General features: G+C 42.9%; 1 protein-coding gene across 3 annotated transcripts in view; it reads right to left on the bottom strand.

Annotated features, from left to right (window-relative positions):
• LOC147886898 (Transducin/WD40 repeat-like superfamily protein) overlaps positions 1-20,150 on the bottom strand; it is a 45,333-nt gene that overhangs the window by 9,615 nt on the left and 15,568 nt on the right. For 2 of the 3 annotated variants that reach the window (XR_015543218.1, XM_087394540.1), the window contains exons 4-12: positions 18,958-19,059; positions 18,708-18,867; positions 18,518-18,626; positions 18,300-18,402; positions 17,985-18,135; positions 13,389-13,529; positions 4,169-4,301; positions 3,943-4,046; positions 3,802-3,866 (exon numbers count right to left, since the gene is read on the bottom strand). Coding sequence is in view for 2 of the 3 variants with exons in the window: in XM_087394540.1 (XP_087250666.1) it covers positions 3,802-3,866; positions 3,943-4,046; positions 4,169-4,301; positions 13,389-13,529; positions 17,985-18,135; positions 18,300-18,402; positions 18,518-18,626; positions 18,708-18,867; positions 18,958-19,059 (1,068 nt within the window). In the remaining variant the exon portion in view is untranslated. The remainder of the gene's footprint in view (positions 1-3,801; positions 3,867-3,942; positions 4,047-4,168; positions 4,302-13,388; positions 13,530-17,984; positions 18,136-18,299; positions 18,403-18,517; positions 18,627-18,707; positions 18,868-18,957; positions 19,060-20,150) is intronic. The other variant, XM_087394541.1, reaches the window with a different exon arrangement.

Below are 20,150 nucleotides of genomic sequence, written 5' to 3'. Positions count from 1 at the left end.
CCAAGCACATGAAAAGACACAATTTTTGTCGTGTCCATTCACATCAACTCGTGATGTGGGGGAGATGGAGAGGCCATTTATGACTTTAGGTGGGGTTGGCGCTAAAAATTTTTACACTCATTCTCTCCATCTCTTCCATGCACTATGTGCACGGATATCCTTCTAGCGGAAAGAGATGTATCAGATAGGCGCTAGAAGGTGGGGGGGCATTTCCTACAGGCACGAGTGAAATTTGCTCTGATACCACTGTAAGAAATCCTAGATTTACTATATTTAGAAATGTGCTAAGGAACAGAAAGGAGACTGAAATAGTAGAGAACAAGGAATATTTGTATTGCTTGAGTGTCTGTAGTGTCTGTAGTGTGTCATCCATAAATTGGGCCTCTCTTATATAGAGAGTGAAGAGTCACACATGAAAAGGTGTGTACTCCAAAGTGTATGTGCATGAAGAGGTGTGTACCCCTTGTGAAGGGTGTGACCCTTGATGAGAGGGTACATTACAATAGGAGTCTCTCTTCCATAGAATGTCTCTTATGAAGGGTTGTGCCTCATAGGAAGTGTCCCGTCGAAAGGGCATACCCTTCCACAAGTGTCCATTCATCAAACCATCCATGAGTCTAAGATATAGAGAAAGGAATACGTCACAGATCATGACACTCTCCCTCCTCAGGTTGTGATTGGACTGACAATACCAAGTGGATCTTTACTGTGGAGCACCTTAGGATTCCTCCCTCTCCTCTTATGGCCACAATCCTAAAAGCTTGGGGTAGCTTCAGCAGTAATCTTCAGAGGCTACATGCAGAGGAGGACTTGCTTCCTCTGGAAGAAAGAAGATGATCGTAAGCTTTAGTTGCTTCCTTTGGAAGAAAGAAGATGATCGTAAAATTTAGTTGATAAGTCACCTCAAAGAAGAATCGATCAGATTGATGCAGCCCTACCCTTGGACTAGGTTCTCACATATGGCAGGCCTTTGGGGATTCTACAAGGCCAGGTATCCCACTTCAGGGCTTCGATGAGGTTCAAATTGGACGTGGATAACACCAAAAACCAAGGCATCCCCAGGGTGAATCATTGGCGTATGATGTTCCAAAGACAGCTAGAGGGATTCCTACGAATGGGGATTAACGTGGATCATCCACAAGTATCTCATTGTGCAGGGAATCAAGGACTAGGACATGGATGGTGCCGGTTTTATGTCGGGTTTAAACAAACCCAGGACGTTTTGTACCTTGCAAGGCTTGTTCTGCTCCTATCTTCTTTTTTTCTAGAGAAAAGGAACTTCTATTACTGCTTGAAAATATAAACCATACAAATCAGTAAAAAACCACGAAGGTGCTGATCATGGGAAAAAGAAAGAAAACTAATTGCCGATTGAAAAGGACCAACCTGTTTCCTGAGCTCCCAGCATATTGCCTAGAGAGTCTCTAGGACAAGGGCTAACAACCACAGTGGCGGGCTATACAACCAACAGGTACCTCCCTCCATGACAACATAGAAGGAGCCTACAGACCATGCCTTGCAAAAACCCTCATGCCTTTCGACGGTCGCTTAGGTCCCATGCTCCCAAGTAGCTCGTAGAGTGTAGATGATATCCTGCCAGATGGTGACTATTCTACTCCTCTCTTTTGAGGGGGACAACTGTATAAATCTGTTGGTGCCTTGGGATTCTGAAGACTCTTGAGCATTAGTGACTAGGACCATAGAGTCTACAAGTGTTCCACACTGGATCTGATTGCTCATGGAAGTTGTAGGTCAGCATCTGGAGATGGGGGTACATCAATGAGATGTTGCTGAAATCCTCGACATGTTCCAAAGAGCTTTCTTAAGGGAGCTGATGGAGCACGTGCATCGACATGTGGGTGTGGGCCCACTGTGGGTCGATGAGAGGGGTGCTGGAATATGATGGGGGGAGAGAGAGAGAGAGAGAGAGAGAGAGAGAGAGAGAGAGAGTTTTAGGGCTGCCATGTGCGAAGCAGACTGGCTGCCACATGGACAGCACATAGATCTGGTACCTCGGCTGGTACAGCAGTATGCACAGCAGGTACAAATGGTACTGCAAGTGGTACAGCAGCAAGTATACCATGAACAGCAGTATGGAAGGCCTGCAGCAGGACAGCAGAGGCAGAAGCAATCTGCAATTGGTTGGCAGTACTGCATGGCAAGGATTGCAGACCTAGTTGAATGCTGTAGCAGGTTCAGGTGGTTTGCGGCAGCACTCGCAGAAGGCAACAGGCCTGGTACAGGGACCAGAAGCAAGATGGTTGCAGCAGAGTCCTTCAATAGGTCAGCAGGCCGGCTGACGGGAACCCTGCAGACTGGGTTGGTTCAGATTGCGGGATCAACACCATGAGTTCTTGCAAGACACAAGTCCAGACATCCACAGCACACCTTTGTGCAGACCCACACACTGTAGAAGAGCATAAGGAGGTGCAATGGAGGGAGCTTCGCCTGCAGCAAACTTGTGAGAAGATTTTGCAGGAGTGCCAACCTAGAGCAGCTACTGAAGTCCACTGGGGACACACGGTGGTCTAGGAGAAGCCTACAGCAGAGGGATGAGAAAACAGATCCTGTTCTTGGCGTGGCTTGCCTCAATCTATGTTTGCTGATGGTGTTTCACAGTTTTGGCTATATTTTGTCTTTGGACATGACTTCTATTTATGAGATTTGATTGGCTGACTATCTGTGTGCATTCTCTCCATATTTGTAATAATTCCGCTCTATAAAACATGCATGTGAGTTGGCATTCAAAGTTTTTGTTGTGAGATCTGAAGACTTTCTTTATTGCACTGCATAAGGGTTGGCTATAGCAAGAAATCCCTATCTCTAACACCAATACTGTCCAACCTCTCTGCAAGTGCCTTCAAACATGTGAGGCGTGCTGCTGGAACTTAAGGGCAAGGGGAGATGCCTTGCCCCATCACTCCCAATAAATCAGCCACACTCTTTCTGTGGCTCCCCTTTTTCTTGCTTTACAAAAACGACATTTCCCATTTGTGTGCCCCTCCTTTCGCTTTGTCACACTTGGCAAGGCGATCCACCTCCAACCACTAAGGAGACTTATTGTTTGTCTCAAAGCCACATGGAGGAGCCATTGAAATAGAGGATGAGACTTGAAAGAGAGGGAGAGAGAGAGAGAGAGTGGTAGGGTTCCTGCGAAAAAATGCAACAAAAGAGCTGCAAATTTGCAGCAAAGGCAAGGGACTGAAGTGAGAACTTAGAAGAAAAGGGGCTGAAGCTTGAGAGTAGGGGCTGCAAGTTGAGCCAGAGAGGAATAGGCTGATAAGAGGAGGGGGCTGAGAGAAGTAAGAGTGGGCTGAGAGGTGGGGGCTGATAAGATAAGGGCTGGAAGGATGGGGCTGGCTAAGAGGCTGAGTGGGCTAGATAGCTAGGAGGGTTGGAGTGGCAGCTGCCGCGATGCGAAACTGTGTGAAAAGCGCACTGTTTCTGCACTTTACACAGTTCCATGCGGTGCCAATAAGGGAACGCAGGGGAACGGTTCCGGCAACGGGGGAATGGCATTCCCTGGAGTTCCAGGCCCAGTTGACATTCTGGAACTTTCCAGGCATCTGCTCCAATCATGAACGGCGTTCCACCCGTACCAGGGAAGGGTGGGATAGTGTTCCCTGGTAGCTATGCCAAATATCCAAAATGGGATTGCATGAAGCATTTGCACTGTTATTGTAAAGCATAGCTATTTTCTAATGCTAACAACAGGAATTAAACAAGTGAAGTATATTGTGATTTAGCAAAGCATTAATGTTCTCCATACAAGCCAGGAAGATGATTAAAAATGTGACTTACCTGGTTATGCTTCACTTGCAAAGCTTGCAAAGTTTCATGCTGAATCCAAGTTACCAGTCCATCTCCTGAAGAATAACTACTGACTATGAATCCATAACCGACCCAATGCTCACATAAAGATACAATCAAAGTAGGACGTACCAGGAGCATCTGCAGCTGCGAGCTGCGTATTTATGGTCAAAAGTCGTGTAATGTCCTCTGATGGGCCACCTACTTCTGTATCAAGCAGCACCACTTCTTTGTCCCTGACGGCCATAACATAAATTCAAGAACACTTGATCCAACTTTAGCAGTGTGCCTCTGGAATCAAAAGCATCTCAACATCACAATGTGCGCCTCTGGAATCAAAAGCATCTCAAATACTTACACTGCAACCGCTAGAATGCACAATTCCAATTGCGGATTCCAAGATATATGTCTTACAGGTCCACCCATATTCCATACCCTGGAACAACGTCCAGTCTGCACCTCCCAGAGCCTTACAGTTCCATCACTGGAACCTGTGTTATCCAAATCACACAATGTACTCATATATAAGACACACGAAAAATAAAGTTCAAATAACACAACAGATTTTTTACATGTTACTAACAAATTATAATCCCAAGAAATTGTTGTCAATGAAAAAACCATTCAGACCCTTGATTTAACCTCCTAAGAGAGTGGAAAATATGCATTCAAAATACCAGTGCAACACTGTCATACTTCAGTCTCATTTCTTGTGACTGAGATCAAAATTTCTAGTGTGATACATGAAAAGATGATCCATTGCAAAATTGGCATTAAGACTTTTTCCCACATGAAGTCAACATCAGCAATATAGACTATGCCTGGATCTGACATGGACATGCTACTGCAACGAGTCACAATAGACCTAAATTTGTCAGCAATAAACATGAAGGAACATAAAATAGTCTTTTAACATAGATTAGCTCAGAGAAAAGCAGTTCTTTTTCTAGTGAATATAGGAACATGCCTAACTCGTGGGAATAAAATCAAAGGGAAATGCATAGTCATTGACCTCTTGAAGGTCACCACGAGGTTACAAATTCTCAACTCCATCATGAACACCCGTGGAATCTCCACTTTTTAAGGCAACCATTTGTGTAAAGAATCCAACAACAATCAAATAAACGCGTATGCGCAACACATGCACAGAGGTAGAGGCAGGATATCCAATCTATCAAAGTGGGGGGGAGGCTTTTGTAATCTGCGGATCTTGAAACATTATCCAATAAGAATAGAAAATTCACCTTTCGGGCCATCTCCACCAGATGATATGGTTCCAAATTCAATTGCTTATTTTCCTACTACAAATTATTCTGTGAATTCGCTAATAAGCTTTCGATGGATGCGAGTACAGCCATCATGCTGTGATTTTAAAATAATAGAAATGCTCAATGCCTGTGAGCTTTCAAAGAAGAATGGCATCTCTTTTCTCCCTTTTAGAGGAAAGGCGCGAAGTGGGTCGACTGGTAAGGGGAGCGGGGCTTTTATGCTGCAATGGGATAGTCAATACTTCCCACAAGCAATGAAGTTTGCGAATCAATACCCCTCTTACCCTTGGACCAAGACTACAGTCCATACTACCAAGTGATAGGGCAGCTAGCAGCCCTCAAATAAGCCAATATAAGAGGATGCAAACTAATGATTCCACTGCTAGCTTCAAATTACACCTGAAAAGGGAGATGACGGTTTGTTCTTGAACATAATATGGCATCTCCATTGTCCCTTCACCAATTCAAGAGAGAATAAAACCTAAGGGAGCATCCTGAGATGTAATCTCACCATTTTAAAAGGTCTGAGATCCTTTTCAAACGTCTAGACAATATCCCGTCTTGATTGTCGCAATACTCAGCCTGCAATCAAGATTTTTTGCTGTCTTCGCAGTAGGACATGGGGAGTTGCTAGTCATTATTATCCTAGCATGACAAGGATCTACAGAACATCCCACTTTTTAAAAAGCCTGAATCTCGATCTCAGTGTCATTATAAGGGTTTATTCAAAAACCCATACAATTAAGCTTTGGAATTGGGTTTGAACCCCTCTGATTTTGGAGAGTGATTGTTCAATTGGAAAATGTGCCATTGTCAAGAACATCATTTATGCACTGAACACAGGCAATTAATAGTTGACTTAATCGATTTGGCAAGCGTGCAAGCATAGCCCTATTCCAAGAGCCTTTGCCTACAACCTGTTATAGTTGTGTGCTGAACTCAGGCGATTACTTTGTTGACTTAAGCACTTTCGCATGCTCATTGCTTGCAAACATAACCCTATTCAAAGAGCCCTCGTGTACCACCTGTTATAATATGCCGATGAGGATAGAGCCTTCACCTACAACCTGTAATAGTATGGTGATGAAGACAGAGGAGAACATTGTACCCTAGGTACTGTCTCAAATTCTTGATATATGATCTAAGGCTAGAAAACTAGACTTTGGAAACAAGGCTCCTTTATTTTGGGAAGAGTGATTACAGCCAGTAACATGATGCTGCCCCTCAACCTTTGATGCTCAGAATAAATAAATCAGCCCCCATATGAACCAATGTTTCCTTGAAGGAACTTATGGTTGATGAGTAATCTTAGAACCATATTTTTCAAGGCCTGCATTATAAACATCTCAGATATCAAAGGTGAAGCGAGCTTAGCATGGATTGCAACTAGCATTGGAAGTGAAAAACTGCAAGGTAATAGAGGTAATAGAGTATGTATTCCGAGTTTTGGAAATAAAACTAGAGAATCTAATATTATAAAAATCTGAATGGTTCTTGAACTGTCACAAATGTGATATGCTTTCTATAGCTGATCCTAGAGACCTGTGGACCTTGTAGGATCACACGTTAGATAAGATCATCTCTAGATGACTTATAAGATCATCTCTACATAACTTATATTTCCTTGACTTTCATCTCATTAGACTAAAAATGGGACTTGGAAAAATATGGACAACTTGGTTCCTGACTTTTGCTTGCTCATAGGATTTGACTATCTTGTATTTCAATTTAGTTGGATACAATTCTAATAAGTTCAAAGTCCTAGACAATACAATTCCTTTATAGCCAAAGGGAATTCAAACAAATATCGAATGAGATTTAAGTAACGCCTACTTTCCTAATCTCAAGCTCAATAGTGGAATGACCATGGCAATACATGTGAGTTATTGAATCCCTATAGCAGCAATTCCAAAAATTCATCTATGGCAACTTTTCCATTTAAGGGATTCAGAATACATCCCAAAAGGTCGTAGCTAGGGGCTACCTCAAGGTAGGCATATATTTGAGGTCAAGATTGAGCAAGGATTGCATGGTCTAGGCACAATGAGATAGCTATTTTGGTGAACACATTACAAGCGATTGGAATAGCTAGGAGAGCTGAGAATGACACAAGCTCTAGAATGTCTTAAGGGTGACCCTTAGGACAATGTTCTAGGCCTTGGGCTTATAAATACAAAACAAGGGCTTCATATTGGTCATTACACGGGGATGGACTCCCCTAAAGCAATGTCTTTTAGATACACCGCCTTATGGCAAATTGGCCCCATGAGCAAGACTCACCCTCATGAGTGAGACCTATGATATGGGCCACATGTACTTTTTACAGCTACTCAAGATGTCTAGACACCAAGTTTGGGGTGCTCAATATCTGAGCCTAATTTTAGAGGTGATTGGGTGAGCTCTCTCCTATGTGGTTCATGTTGATCTAATGCTTGTTTTGCAAGTTATCCATCTTTGAGTCATCCTTTCTTGAGGATGATCCAAGCGCCTGGTTGAAACTCTACCCTTAGAAATTCTATTAATAATCCTTCAAGATGGAGAGGAGAAGTACAAACCAGCTACCACAACAATTAAAATTATCAGTGGAAGACAGGTCCCCACTAGTGGATATCACATAGAATCAATCAACCACCTAATCTAGCTATCCACTTTTAGATTTGAAGGGTGGGAAGCTGAGACAGGTCTACCCTAGTGGATATAACCGAGTATCACAGGCTTGACAACTTTGAAGGTGGGTAGTCAAACAGTTCTCCACTCGGCTAAGGAAAAAGCACTAGTGAGCAAGTCATACAGGTGCTCAACTACATCAAAGGCAATTAGGAGTACGGCACCAAAGATCATGCACACATTTCCACATGTTTCCAAAAAATGGCATTCTAAAAACATAGAGATGTCCTTTCTTATTGTGATGGCCAATTTGTCCATGGCAATTTGTGGTCCATGAATAGACACTCATTTACTAAGGAGAAGAAGCATAGCTACCAGAGGATCACTTTCAATGACCGTGTATTGCAACCTCAAGTCAATCATAAGTGGTGTATTGCATATGGACAAGGTCACGTGTGTTAGCTCTTGCAAATAAGATGAGAACTCTAAATGTCCCGATTTAAAATGCATGTGTAATGCCTTAATGCTTTATTTCATTGCCCTTACTTGTCTCTCTCAATTGAAGTCTATTTGACCTACTCTTCTCTTCTCTCCTTAAACATACTTGTACCTACATTACTTAAAAGTCTACTCAGCCTACCCTTGCCATTTACTAGTGTTCCCCCCATTGCCATTTTCGAAACATCTAGGTAGGAAATGATTCACACAGCTTAGGTGCAGAGGCCACACTCGGTCACTCTTTTGACTCATATTGAGCAAGAAATTCAAAGACTATTATTTCATGATTGTAATAGGTTGGATCACTTGGCTCGGTAAAAAACAACCCATACTAGCTCCCGCATCGCGACATATGAGACTTGTGGTTGAGGTGGATCTTGGACAACATGGGTTCTTGATAGTATGAGTCAACCATCCAAAAGTATGACAAGCTCCAACAAAGCACATCAAGCTTCATCTTATCTAGCCCAACCGTGAAGAAATCTCACCATAGAATGCACAGTTATTTAGTCGGTGCTGTAGTGTGAGTGTGAGTGTGTGTTCAGTCTGATGGCGCTCATTTTACTTTTCAGTCCTCCACTGCTGCCTCTACGAGGAAAAAGCAAGCCCTTGATCCCTTCAACTCTCCTCAGCCTGACAAAACGCTTAAATCTGACTTCTCTTTTTATCCTTCGTCGTCGCTGCAAAGGGATCTTCCAAGCCAATTATGTGAGGATTCTGTCTTGGAGGCTCAAGATTCGCTTTCGCTACTGTGTCGGGCTCTCCCTCCAGACTCTTTTCTTGATAGTATCTGTCATGCACAACAACTCGGAGTTTGTCTCTATTTCATGGGTAGAGTGCTTCCTTACGTGCCTGGTCAACAGCAGCTATTGGCATGGAGAAAATTTCCTCTTTTGTTTTTCTTGGAAAAGGTTTTTATTATGCGAGATGTATTGATGTGGAAACAGTATACCAATTGGTCAGTAAGGCAAGGGTGCATGGCGCAGGTTACTCTGCATATGCTATGCCTTCGAATCCTCTTTTTGACCCAACCAAGAAACTCATGCGTTTTTGTCCTGTCTGGGTCACTCTCAAAGCCTTGCCCGTACCTTTGCTCCCGCATATCTCCTCTATTGCAGCTCTTTTGGGCAGAGTGTTGCATCTTCCCCAGTAGGATTTTTTGGTTTTGAGCAAAGACATCCGAGTCTGTGTCTTGTGGGATATGGATCAGGCATACCTTCATGTTTAGATCTTGATTTTGGTATCACCCATCCTTTTCGCATTTTCTTAAAATTTGCATCCTTCCCGAATGCGTGTTACAAATGCAAGCAGGTTGGTCATTTTTCAAGGTATTGCTCTACATCAGCAAGTCATTCGAACTATGTAAAAGCTGCTTTGCCCCTCCCTCACGTTCCTATTTCTCTCCATTACGAAAAGTTGGAACAACCCAAGCAAAAAAAAGAATGGAGACGGGTGAACACTCAAGGGAAAGCTTCTATTACAATGTCAAATCCTTTCCACACTCTTTCTTGCCAGGATACCCTCACGCCAAACTCTCAGTTGCAGAAGTCTCAACTGGCTCCTCTTGATGATCCTTCTTCCTCCAATGCTTCCACTTCTTCCATTGTTGTTATCTCTGATCTTCAGGAGCCTGATTGCAGCTACATGTGGATATATCTCCCTCGGAGATAGTTCCTAATGGTCATGAGGACTTGCAGGTGGATTTGAAAGAATAGGACACACAGTTGGATCTCTCTCCTTCCGATATAGTTGATAATGATACAGTAGAAAAGACGGTGGATTTGAGAGTGCAAGATACTTAGGATGCTTCTCCACCCCCAAAAAGTACTTTTACAATTGAGGATATGCATCCTATGTTGCAACAGGTTTTTGACCCAGTGATTCAACGGTTTCGTCTTCCTGCATATGTCAAACAGAATCACGAAGGTCAAAAGAAATTGCATTTTATTGATGGCACCACTACTTCACTCAATGCTTTTTTGTTACAACAAGGGATCACTTTGGAGGATATTGTCTTTATGTCGCCACCTGGATGCGTGTAAATTCATATTTTCCTCCTCATGTTTTTTGGAAAATTCCCTAGTGACTTTTCAACTTTTCTAGTTCTTGGTTAACCTCCTGGCTTTTCCCATGGGCCTTCTTGTAATCTTTTCAATTTTGTACTTCATGGTGGGTTTTCACCTCTTATGAGGTTTCCCACAGAGAAATATAAGATTTCACTAAAAAAATGTGTGTGTGTGTGTGTGTGTGTGTGTGTGTGTGTGTGTCTAAGAGAGAGAGAAAGAAAGAAAGAAAGTTTATTAAAGTCTTCGGGAGACCGTGAAGGTCTATGGGACTAAAGATAACTGATACAATGAGCATAACGGTGGCGGTCTCAAAACAGGCCAGCCAACCGTTTCTACAAAAAAGAGGTTATGAAGGACGGTGTGTCTAGTCCTGATACAAAAAATATGTGTCAACCTCCAGATGATACAAAAAAGAAGGGGGGGGCACCAAAAAATGGGGCACAGGGGGGAGATACAATATATATGAGACAGAGAGAGAGAGAGAGAGAGTTGGCAGGGCATAAGAGGGGGGGATTCAATGCTACACCAGTTGCTCAACCTATAAGGCAGGCGAAAGAACATGAGGTCACATCTTAGATTAATCTGACCTTATGGTCTAGAATGGTTTGAGAATAAAGCATGGATCATAGGATATATCATGAAAATGGTTGTGAAATGCTGGAATCTTGAAGACCTCTGTAACCAGGTCAGCCACGCCAATGATCATATGACATAGGCACAAACTATTTATCAGCAGGCCACAACTTAACTCGATACCCAAAACCAAATCCATCTTACCAAACAATAGATGCCAAATTTTAAAACAACTGAGCTCTTGCAAAGACCCTTCACCATGACTTTGCAAGGCACATTAAGAACCCACAAACACCAAAACATCTAACTGTTGGTAAAAATGATGAATTATGGAGTCAGTTCACTAAAGTACCCCTGGGGTAATTTTGGTCAGATGCAAGTATTGCACCTGTGGCATGAGTTGATGCATTTTGATTGGGCATACTATGTCAATGTAACACATAGGATGGGGCTGAAGCCCTGGACTCTATGAGAAGCCACCAAGAAGCCCTCACACCTCCTCAGCTACCATTTGTTATGAATGAGGTTCATTGTGCGGCGTTTGCAATTAGTTGCTGCATCCAATGTAGCCAGTGATTAGCTTTCCATTTGCAGCAATTCACTGTGTATGCATCCTACCGGGATTGGCATCATAGCCTAGTGAGCCTTTTCCCCAACAATGCACTGCATGCAATTGCAAAGATACAGAACATCAAATTTTATATCAAATGAGGCAGACCAATATTGGCCAATTAGATCTAGAAATAAAGCATGAGATATAGACCTTCGTAACAACATCATTGCACAAAGACGACAGAGAAATATCATGGGACCTTCTGGAACAAAAAAATCCTCAAAGCTCTGAGCAAACAAATACGACGACTATTTAGCCACAACCTTCAATGAACACGCTGAAATACCAAACCTGTCCAGCTACACTTAGCTTCAATAGCCCTTGCATCAGACTACTTTTAAAAAATCATGAATGATTTATCAGAGCAAAGTGTTCATCATCTGCAAGAGAATCTTATAACAGCCATTTTGCAAACACCAAGGGATACCAAATGCATCCATGCAATGCCTAGTTCTTTTGTTACAGACAACTGATAGAATATGCCAAGAACCATCAAACGACTTTTCATGGAAGGAACCGTAGAATTCCACCAGGAGTCATTTGGATCATACAACTCTTAAAGAATAATGAACTTGCTTACCAGAGCTAAGCGTTCATCACCTTCTAGAGTCCATTAGAAAAGCAAAACAGAGGAAAATTCCTCGTAAAAGTAAAAACAGCCACACTGTAACATTCTCAGAGCACAAGCCAGACAATTTGCACTCCAGGGGTCTAGAAACATCACAACATGATTCTGTTAAATTGTTCAAACATGTGTTCTCTTTTTCTGGAAACTCTTTTTTGAGAAAACCTAATACAAATTCTTCAAAACGTCACAAAGAGCTCTTTAATCTATTTCTCTCACCAAGCAGCTGCCCCTCAAACCTTCCACACTTGCTACAGGCCAGGTGCCACATATTCAAAACGTAAAACCAACTAAATGTTGTCATTCAATTACTCCAACATGCACAATCCTGTTTTGGAAAACCTGTTATTATAACCTTAAGACATTCCCAAAAGCACTCTTCAAACTGTATCTCTTTATCAAGCTGCTTCCAGTACCCACCTTCCGAAATTGTTTCCCTTTACCTACCTCTGACTGCCTCACGGAAGTGCTGCTGTGGCGCAATCAGCCATACAATTCTCAGGAGCACAAACTGACTTTTCACGGCTTACGTCATTTCTTGGCGATTGTTCCTATCCTACACCTATGTCCCCTAGATGTGTGTCCTTCAAATCCATTTGTATACCTCCACTTCTTTTCCTCTTCCACCCTTTGCAGTTCTTAAGTCATTTTTCTTTTCTTGCTAGAAAGCATCTTTTTTTCTTCTCTCTCATCAGAACAACAACAATGAGGACAACCACAAGGCTAAGGGCAAGGATGACCGGGACAGCATAGAGCTTGACCATCAAGCAAATCCTATTGTATAAATTTTCTCCTTCATCCTCACAAGTTGTCTGCTCAAAGTGGGTCAACATCAATGAATGCCAGCAGCCAGATGCTCACAGGTGCTAGCAAAAAGCAAATCATGTGACATGTATATGCTCCAAGACATAGAGGAGCCACACACGTCTGACAGCTATACACTATGATCCTTGACAGCCATAGGGAGATGTATCTAAGATAGATCCACTCTAGCCATCTATCTCCATTGTGTCACCTATGAACAAACAATCCTGCCTATAGGAGTTACATGCTACACACATCACCAAAGTTTCCTTTGTACTTTTTGTCTTTTGTTTTGGCTCAGAAAAAGCATCATATAGATACCTACCCTACTTTTATATATATATATATATATATATATTAAATTTAAAATAATAAATTGTGGGGGGAGGAGGGCACAAAAAGTGAACTACTATTAATCATGGTAAATTGTGAAAACCTCAAATAAATCAAGTAGAGAAGAAGTGAGTCTGCCGTAAAATCCAGAGAGTGGAAGTGCCCTCAAGGCCCTACGTTGAAAAATATACCATGGTACCACTCTCTCATGAAAGACGCTCTCCTAGCCACTGCTATGTGTGAACTTTGCTCCAAGTGGCCATCCCACATCCTTTGCACCTCTGCCCCCCAAATGCAATGTTGAACGAACTCCAAGGCTATGAAGCATATACCTTTGTAAGACTAGAATAAGTCCAATCATACAAATTTAGATTTTTGTTGTTCTAAGGATAAAAAATCTACACAGAAATAAAAGAGAAAATGAAAGAGAAGAAAAAAAGAGGTAAACAAAAACTTTTATGAAAAACAAAGGAAGACATACTTAGCAAGCAAAGCAACACTTACGTCATCATCAATGCCCAAGCATAAGTAGCTATACTAGGTTTCTAAAGACCCACGGAGTCTCTTGGGCAAACCCAGTGCTTACTAAAATACATCAAATAAACAAAAGAGAAAGAAAACAAGAAATAAAGAAGAAAGGAAGTAGGAGACTAAGCAAAAATAAACAAGCAAGTCAAGAAACAAAATCTTCCAAAAAATTGAAATAACGCTCGCTCTCTCTCTCTCTCTCTCTCTCTCTCTCTCACTCTCACTCTCACTCTCACTCTCACTCTTATTTAAAAGATAAAAAGCTAAATGGCCCTTTACACTTACCTATCGTTTACTACAAAGAGACAAAAATACATTTCTAACTTAGAAAGCACAAGCATACTCAAACAAACTCTCTTTGAAACTAAAAGAAAAACGGGCTATTCAGCTCCCTGCTTTTGTTTTCAGCTTATGTTCAATCATTCTGAACATACCTAAGGCCGATACACCATAGATAAAAGACTTCATATCTAAGATTGTGCGTACTTTTTTCATTATTTTCCTTGGATTATACCTCTTGTGTAATAGTAAAGTGATCAAATTACTACATTGAGTGATAAAAGACTCCTTAGTTGTACAAAGGCAGGAAAATCTATGGAATTGGGAAGAAATGACTCCATATTTTGCCAAATCAGAAATGTTTGAGTCAATGTGAGGCATTTTTATAATGTGTAAACCACTATATTCAGGTTGTTCACGTTTATCGTACATATCAACCTCTAATCCTATGGTAGATTGAGAAAATCTAAGATCTAAGAAAACACAAGAATCCCCTCTTGAAGTGCAATTCAGTTCACAAGAATCACGAGGATAGATTTTTTCTCCAAAAGCACTAGTGTCTTTGTACATAAAGTCTTGAAAGTTAGGAACATCTGGTACAAATAAGTCATCTATAGAACGCCTAACTTGGCTAAGCTTATGTAAAATAAAGCATCCCGGCATGTAGAATCTACTCCAAAGCCTGCATCCAAGCTTTCAATTGGAGCACACCATTTGGAAGAGCCATAAGAACCCCTACATCTAGTCTACTCCACTCCCTGCAGCTAGTCAAGGGATGTCAATCTATTATGTGTCTATGAGTGCATTGTAGGTCTTATGAGATGGTGTGATGATCGGTCGAGGGAAGCTCTTTAAAGACTCTTCAGGCACCCACAGTGAAGGATGGTCCCCTCTCCCATCTTGACCATGCATACATCCCAAGTAGCCCAATGGATGTCCTAAGTAATCAATAAAGAGCTTGTTTTGCATACTAGGTTGTCTATCCCTCTCACCTTAAGTTTGAGGAGGAAAATGTGCGAGGGCTGCTCTCATATGTTGTCCTGCTCTAATGATCGTTGCTAGGAGTGAGGATGATGTAAGTCTAATTGCATCCATGAAGATCCATCTCATATTCGACATCCAATCACCACCCTTGTAGGGAGTGCACCTCTGAATTTGCTGCATGAAAAATCCTTGTAACACTCAATACGTTGAAGAAGCCTTCCATCTAGCAACCAGCTTGGCTAATAAGGCTCTACCCTACATGTCAAGAATGATGATATTGAGACCACTCTTATCCAAGAGCAAGATAATACTGCTCTCGGCGACTCTAGCCCTTGTGGGCTCTGTGCCATCACATCTAAACCAAAGGACAATGCAAGAAAGTGAAAAGCACCCGCATGAGCAGAGGTAATATTACATGATTCACCACACGGGCTAAGCCCAAGGTAATGGAGCTCAAGTAAGTAGCTTCCTCCTAGATTGGAGTAAACTATTGCGTGGAAATGATATCCATGCCTACTTGACAATCCCACGTATTTGGTAGTAGTGCCCCTCTCTATCCACATCTTAAGCCAAGCTGAACTTTCCATCTCTGTATCTGCATCACAAAACCCAAAATCCAATGAATTTGTGCCAATTGATGAGTGTCCCTATTGCAAGACAAAACTCCAAGGCTTCTCTAGAACAATGAAGGTTCCTAAGAGTGGCCTCTAACACATTGTGCTGTCCGCAAGCTTGTTGTCAAGCAATTCATCCTCTATCATACGCCTTCTCCTTCTCAAGGTCTAGCAAAAGAATCACCAAGGGCTGGTGGCTTTCCTTGGCCCATTCAACTGCTTGCCAAAAAGAGAAACCTTATAGAAGATGCTCTTGCCTTGTCTGGAGCCAGTCTGAGTGTCATGTATAAGTATAGTTAGGCGTGCTAGAGTTTAAAGCTTACTATCTTAGCCAGGATTTTGAAGGCAATTCAAAGGATGATGATGTGCCTCCAGTGAGAAACGACAGCCCTATCCCCCCTTTGGAGAGGAGATTAATGAGTCCCTGTGAGAGATAGGGAGAGACATAGTAAGTAATACTGTCCCAAATCTCTTGAAAGAGAAGTGATGGTGTCCCCAATAGTCTTCTAGAGGGGGATGAAGAAGGAAGGCGTGCTGCCATCATCACCTAGATACTTGCCCCATGGCAATGCATTAAGTGTCATCTGAAGCTCTTGTGTTGTGCAACAAGCCTCCAATTAGGCCCTCATATATATTGTGTCCAAACTAGGCATGTACTCCCAAACTCTATGCTGGGCTCTACATCTAGTTGGGGTGGAGGCCTCAACCGAATAGAGAGGAGAAGAAATATGTAGCAATCTGCCTAACTACTAGGTTTTGCTGAGTAGAGAGAGGAATATATATTGCCCTGACTACTAGGGGATCTAGCTGAAGGATCCATATATTTCCTGAAGCGCCCTCTCTACCATGTCTCTAGCCCATGATGGAAAAGAAGTGCTTGTTGATCTTTTGCCAATCTAAGTCCAAATGGCCTCCCACGCATGGTACTGATACTCTGCTCTCTGGTCAAGGCGATGTTCATGCTCCTAGTGTGTGACCGTAAGCCTCTCACCTATCTAGAGGTCTACAGAGTGCTTCTCCTCCTCTCTCTAAAGAGCAGACAGTCTGTGTGTCACTGCCCTCTGGGCTGCATGTCTCCTCTTTGACACTACCCGATGGTAGAGGTCACTAGTGAGATGAAGAGCTTTAGTGAAGCCTAGAGAGCCATTTTTAGCAAAGAAGTCCTGTCTGCTCCAAACATCCACAATCTACTCTGAAAGCTCCTTATCCAAGTACATAGAATCCGGTATCCTGACTCTAACAGAAGATGTTGTCCAGGTGGTTGGATGTAGTGATGCCTGCTGAGATGAAATTGCAGCCTCCTTTGTCTAGTGCTCAGTCATCGATGTAAAAGTAGTAAATCCTGGCATGAATCGTCCCCTTGACTTCAATCAAGAGTACCGAAGCCTGGCCTTGCTAATCTAGAACTCATCCTCAAATCAATCATCTCTGCCTCTATTCCTGAGAATGAACTCCTTCCATGTTGCTCTCTCAACGTGGAGATCTCCGTCCAAAAGCGAGCCCAATCCCTTCTGATATTGGCTGGATAGAGGTTGAGCACACTGATCTCAGAGCTCCCGATAAGAAGTATGATCCACTTGTCCCTGGCTAGTGTCAAAAACACTGTGTTGCGATAACGGCAAGGAGTAAGGGGGCTGAAACTGAGATGCGAACTCCACGTCGTGATCCAAGAGCACCAGACCAAAAAGTATACCTAAATTAGAACTTATATGCCCTGGCACAATGCCTATCAATGAACATGTGCTCTTGGAGAAGGAGGATGTTGATCAGCCCGTGAGTGACCGAAGAGTGAAGCTAGTCCCTGACAACTTGCACCTTGGGGCGGGTGGAGATCCCACCCAAACCCATTACCCTGAACGTTTCAGCTCACAACCTTCATCGAAAGAGGAGGATCGGCGGTGGAATGTCCGACCCAATCTAGTAGCAGAGGAAATGATCCCACTAAGGTTGCGAAAGGTAAAACTGTGCCTGGTATAAACCAAAGATAGGAGATGTGAACTCCATTGGAGAAAGAAAAAACTAAGGTGAAAAAGCCTACTGCTCCCACATTGAAGGTCCAATAACCCAAAAGTTTGATCCCTAGAATCTGCATAGCTGTAATGGGATGCTAGTGTGATTCGGCAGTCTAAAATAAGTTAAGAGATTGAGCTTTTGAAAGGGAAGCTCACGGATTCCTCAATAGCATTTCAAGATTAGGGATAGTTGTATGATTTGCTCAATAACAGTTTTTCAGTCAGATTTCATGCACAACTCCAGCTGCAGATATTTTATTTCACAGCTTCATATATACATAGGGTTCACAAAATCGATATGCATCATGAAGAAATGTATCGAAGGAACAGGCAGAGAGCATTACATGTCAGGATGACCAATAAAGGTTACCTGAAGCCAACCACATGCCAGCAGGTTCAATAGAAATGGTAAGGACAGGACCAGTATGACCATGATACTCAAGATAACAATGAGCTGGGAAGGGTTGTAGATCCTTAGCCTTGGGAAGCTTTGGAATCAGTGATTCAGGATCGATATTGATCTGCACGATATGCATAAATTCAATCACAACATTATGCTTGACCATTAATAGAAAAAAAAATCTAAACCAAATTGAGAGAGAGAGAGAGAGAGAGTGTGAAGGTGTTGTTGGAGGAGGGGATATATGAAAACTTAAACTAGCATCTCTCACAGTAGAATACTCACCCTCTTCTTTCGAGTACGCGGACATAAGTAAAGATCTAAACAGCGTTCAAAACATTCCTTTACAAATTCAGAATATGAGGGCACCTGTCGCAAAGATTCAAATCTGCACAAAAAGAAATGGGAATAACAAACAATATATTTTGTTTGATGGTCAAGTGGGGTAAATCTCTTCACAAAGCATAGTTTGGATGCAAAAACGTTCAGCAAAGGCATCATACCCTTTTGGAATGAACTTCGGCCGATCTTCTTCATACATGAGTGCATAAGAATTTATTTCTTCTTCAGTAGGGATATATTCTGTTGGAGGATTGTACGATTCCTCATGCCCTGACATGAATATATTCGTCACATTCTAATCTCTGTACAGCAATTTGCAGGTGAATAACATATCCAGGAAAAAACATCAACCTGGCAGCTTTGGTTTTGGTGCAGGAATGTATGCAAGGCCATTAGCAGTTTTTTCTACTGTTCTCAAATCATCTCCCCACATAAGATAGTACTTTGGCTTTTCCTTAGGTTTGTCAAGCTTAATCCAACCTTTCCTTATTGCCCGTACTAATTTTACTACCTGCATACATATAATCATCCAATTAGCCCAAAGTAATACAAATCATCTACTAATGTCTGTCAGAAAACACCAAAAATCTTAACAAACTACCTTCTTCGCTTCCCACTTTGAAGGAATGAAACGCCTTTTAGGCTCTGGAGCACTTGATAAAGGGTGCCCCTTATCCTCCCAGTTGAACCAGTCAACATAAGGCTGCACAGTAAAGCCACATTATTTAAAGGAGATATAGCAAGAACAATTATCTTCAAAGACAGAAAGACCAATTTATTAATGTCTGTTGAAGGCCAAAAAAGTCTATGAGACCAAAGAGAACTGAGTCCAATCATAGAGATACAGCCCCCATTGATGGTGAATGAAATGAACTAGAAACAGATGAACAAGAATTGGAGGGAGCTCTGAAGGCCCTCCTCGTGTCCTATAATGTCATGTGTCAACCATCCACAGTCTAAGCTCTGCATGGGCCTCACTACGGTTCCTGATGAGTCTCAGTGTCTCTGGCACTATCTGAGATCTATCACTGACATCCTCGGCTCCTCTCCGTGGGATTACACATAAGTAGTGTGGCATCAAGATGCCGCAAAGATGGGGTGGGTGATTGCAGAGCCCAAATAGCATGCAGTGGCTTGTTGATCAGCAGCTGAGAACATGTAGTGTTCGATTTATAATCTGAAGCAACGATAGGAGTTGTTGGCAGAAAAGCTCCTGCGAGCCCTCCTCCCCTCGCCATCGCATCTACCTCCCTTTCTCCCTACTACGCCCGTCGCCTCGCCTAGCCTTTGCCATCGCCTTCGCCATCGCTATCGCCATCGCCATCGCCATCACCTTCGCCATCGCCTAGCCTTCGCCATCGCCATCGCCTCCGCCTCCGCCATCGCCATCGCCATCGCTATCGCCTTCGACATCGTTATCGCCTTCGCCTCTGCCTCGCCTCGCCCGTCGCCTTGCCTCGCCGTTGCCATTGCCTCCGCCCGTTGCCTTGCCTCGCCATCGCCTCTACTCCACCCCTCGCCTCGCCTCGCCCTCTTCCGCCCCGCCTCGCCATAGCCTCTTCCGCCCCGCCTCGCCTCGCCACTGCCCCAGGCTCCACCCCTCGTCTAGCTCTCCTTTTTGGTGGCAAACTCTTCCTCATTGGAGTTCTCGCAGTTTGTCTTGGCGGTATGGCGGCTCCCTGCCCGGAACCGGAGGCCCAGCCGGACCCCCCCTCTCCAGAAGCCTACCGCGTGATTCTGACAGAGCAACAGTCTTCCCTGGTAAAACAGGCTGCCAATGACTTTGCCCACACT

Source organism: Dipteris shenzhenensis, chromosome 23, assembly GCF_047967505.1.
Source record: "Dipteris shenzhenensis isolate YYH24624 ecotype China chromosome 23, Dip_SZ_1.0, whole genome shotgun sequence".
Classification (NCBI taxonomy): domain Eukaryota; kingdom Viridiplantae; phylum Streptophyta; class Polypodiopsida; order Gleicheniales; family Dipteridaceae; genus Dipteris; species Dipteris shenzhenensis.
The sequence above is the reverse complement of the archived record's forward strand: the minus strand, read 5'-3'. Positions and strand labels throughout refer to the sequence as shown.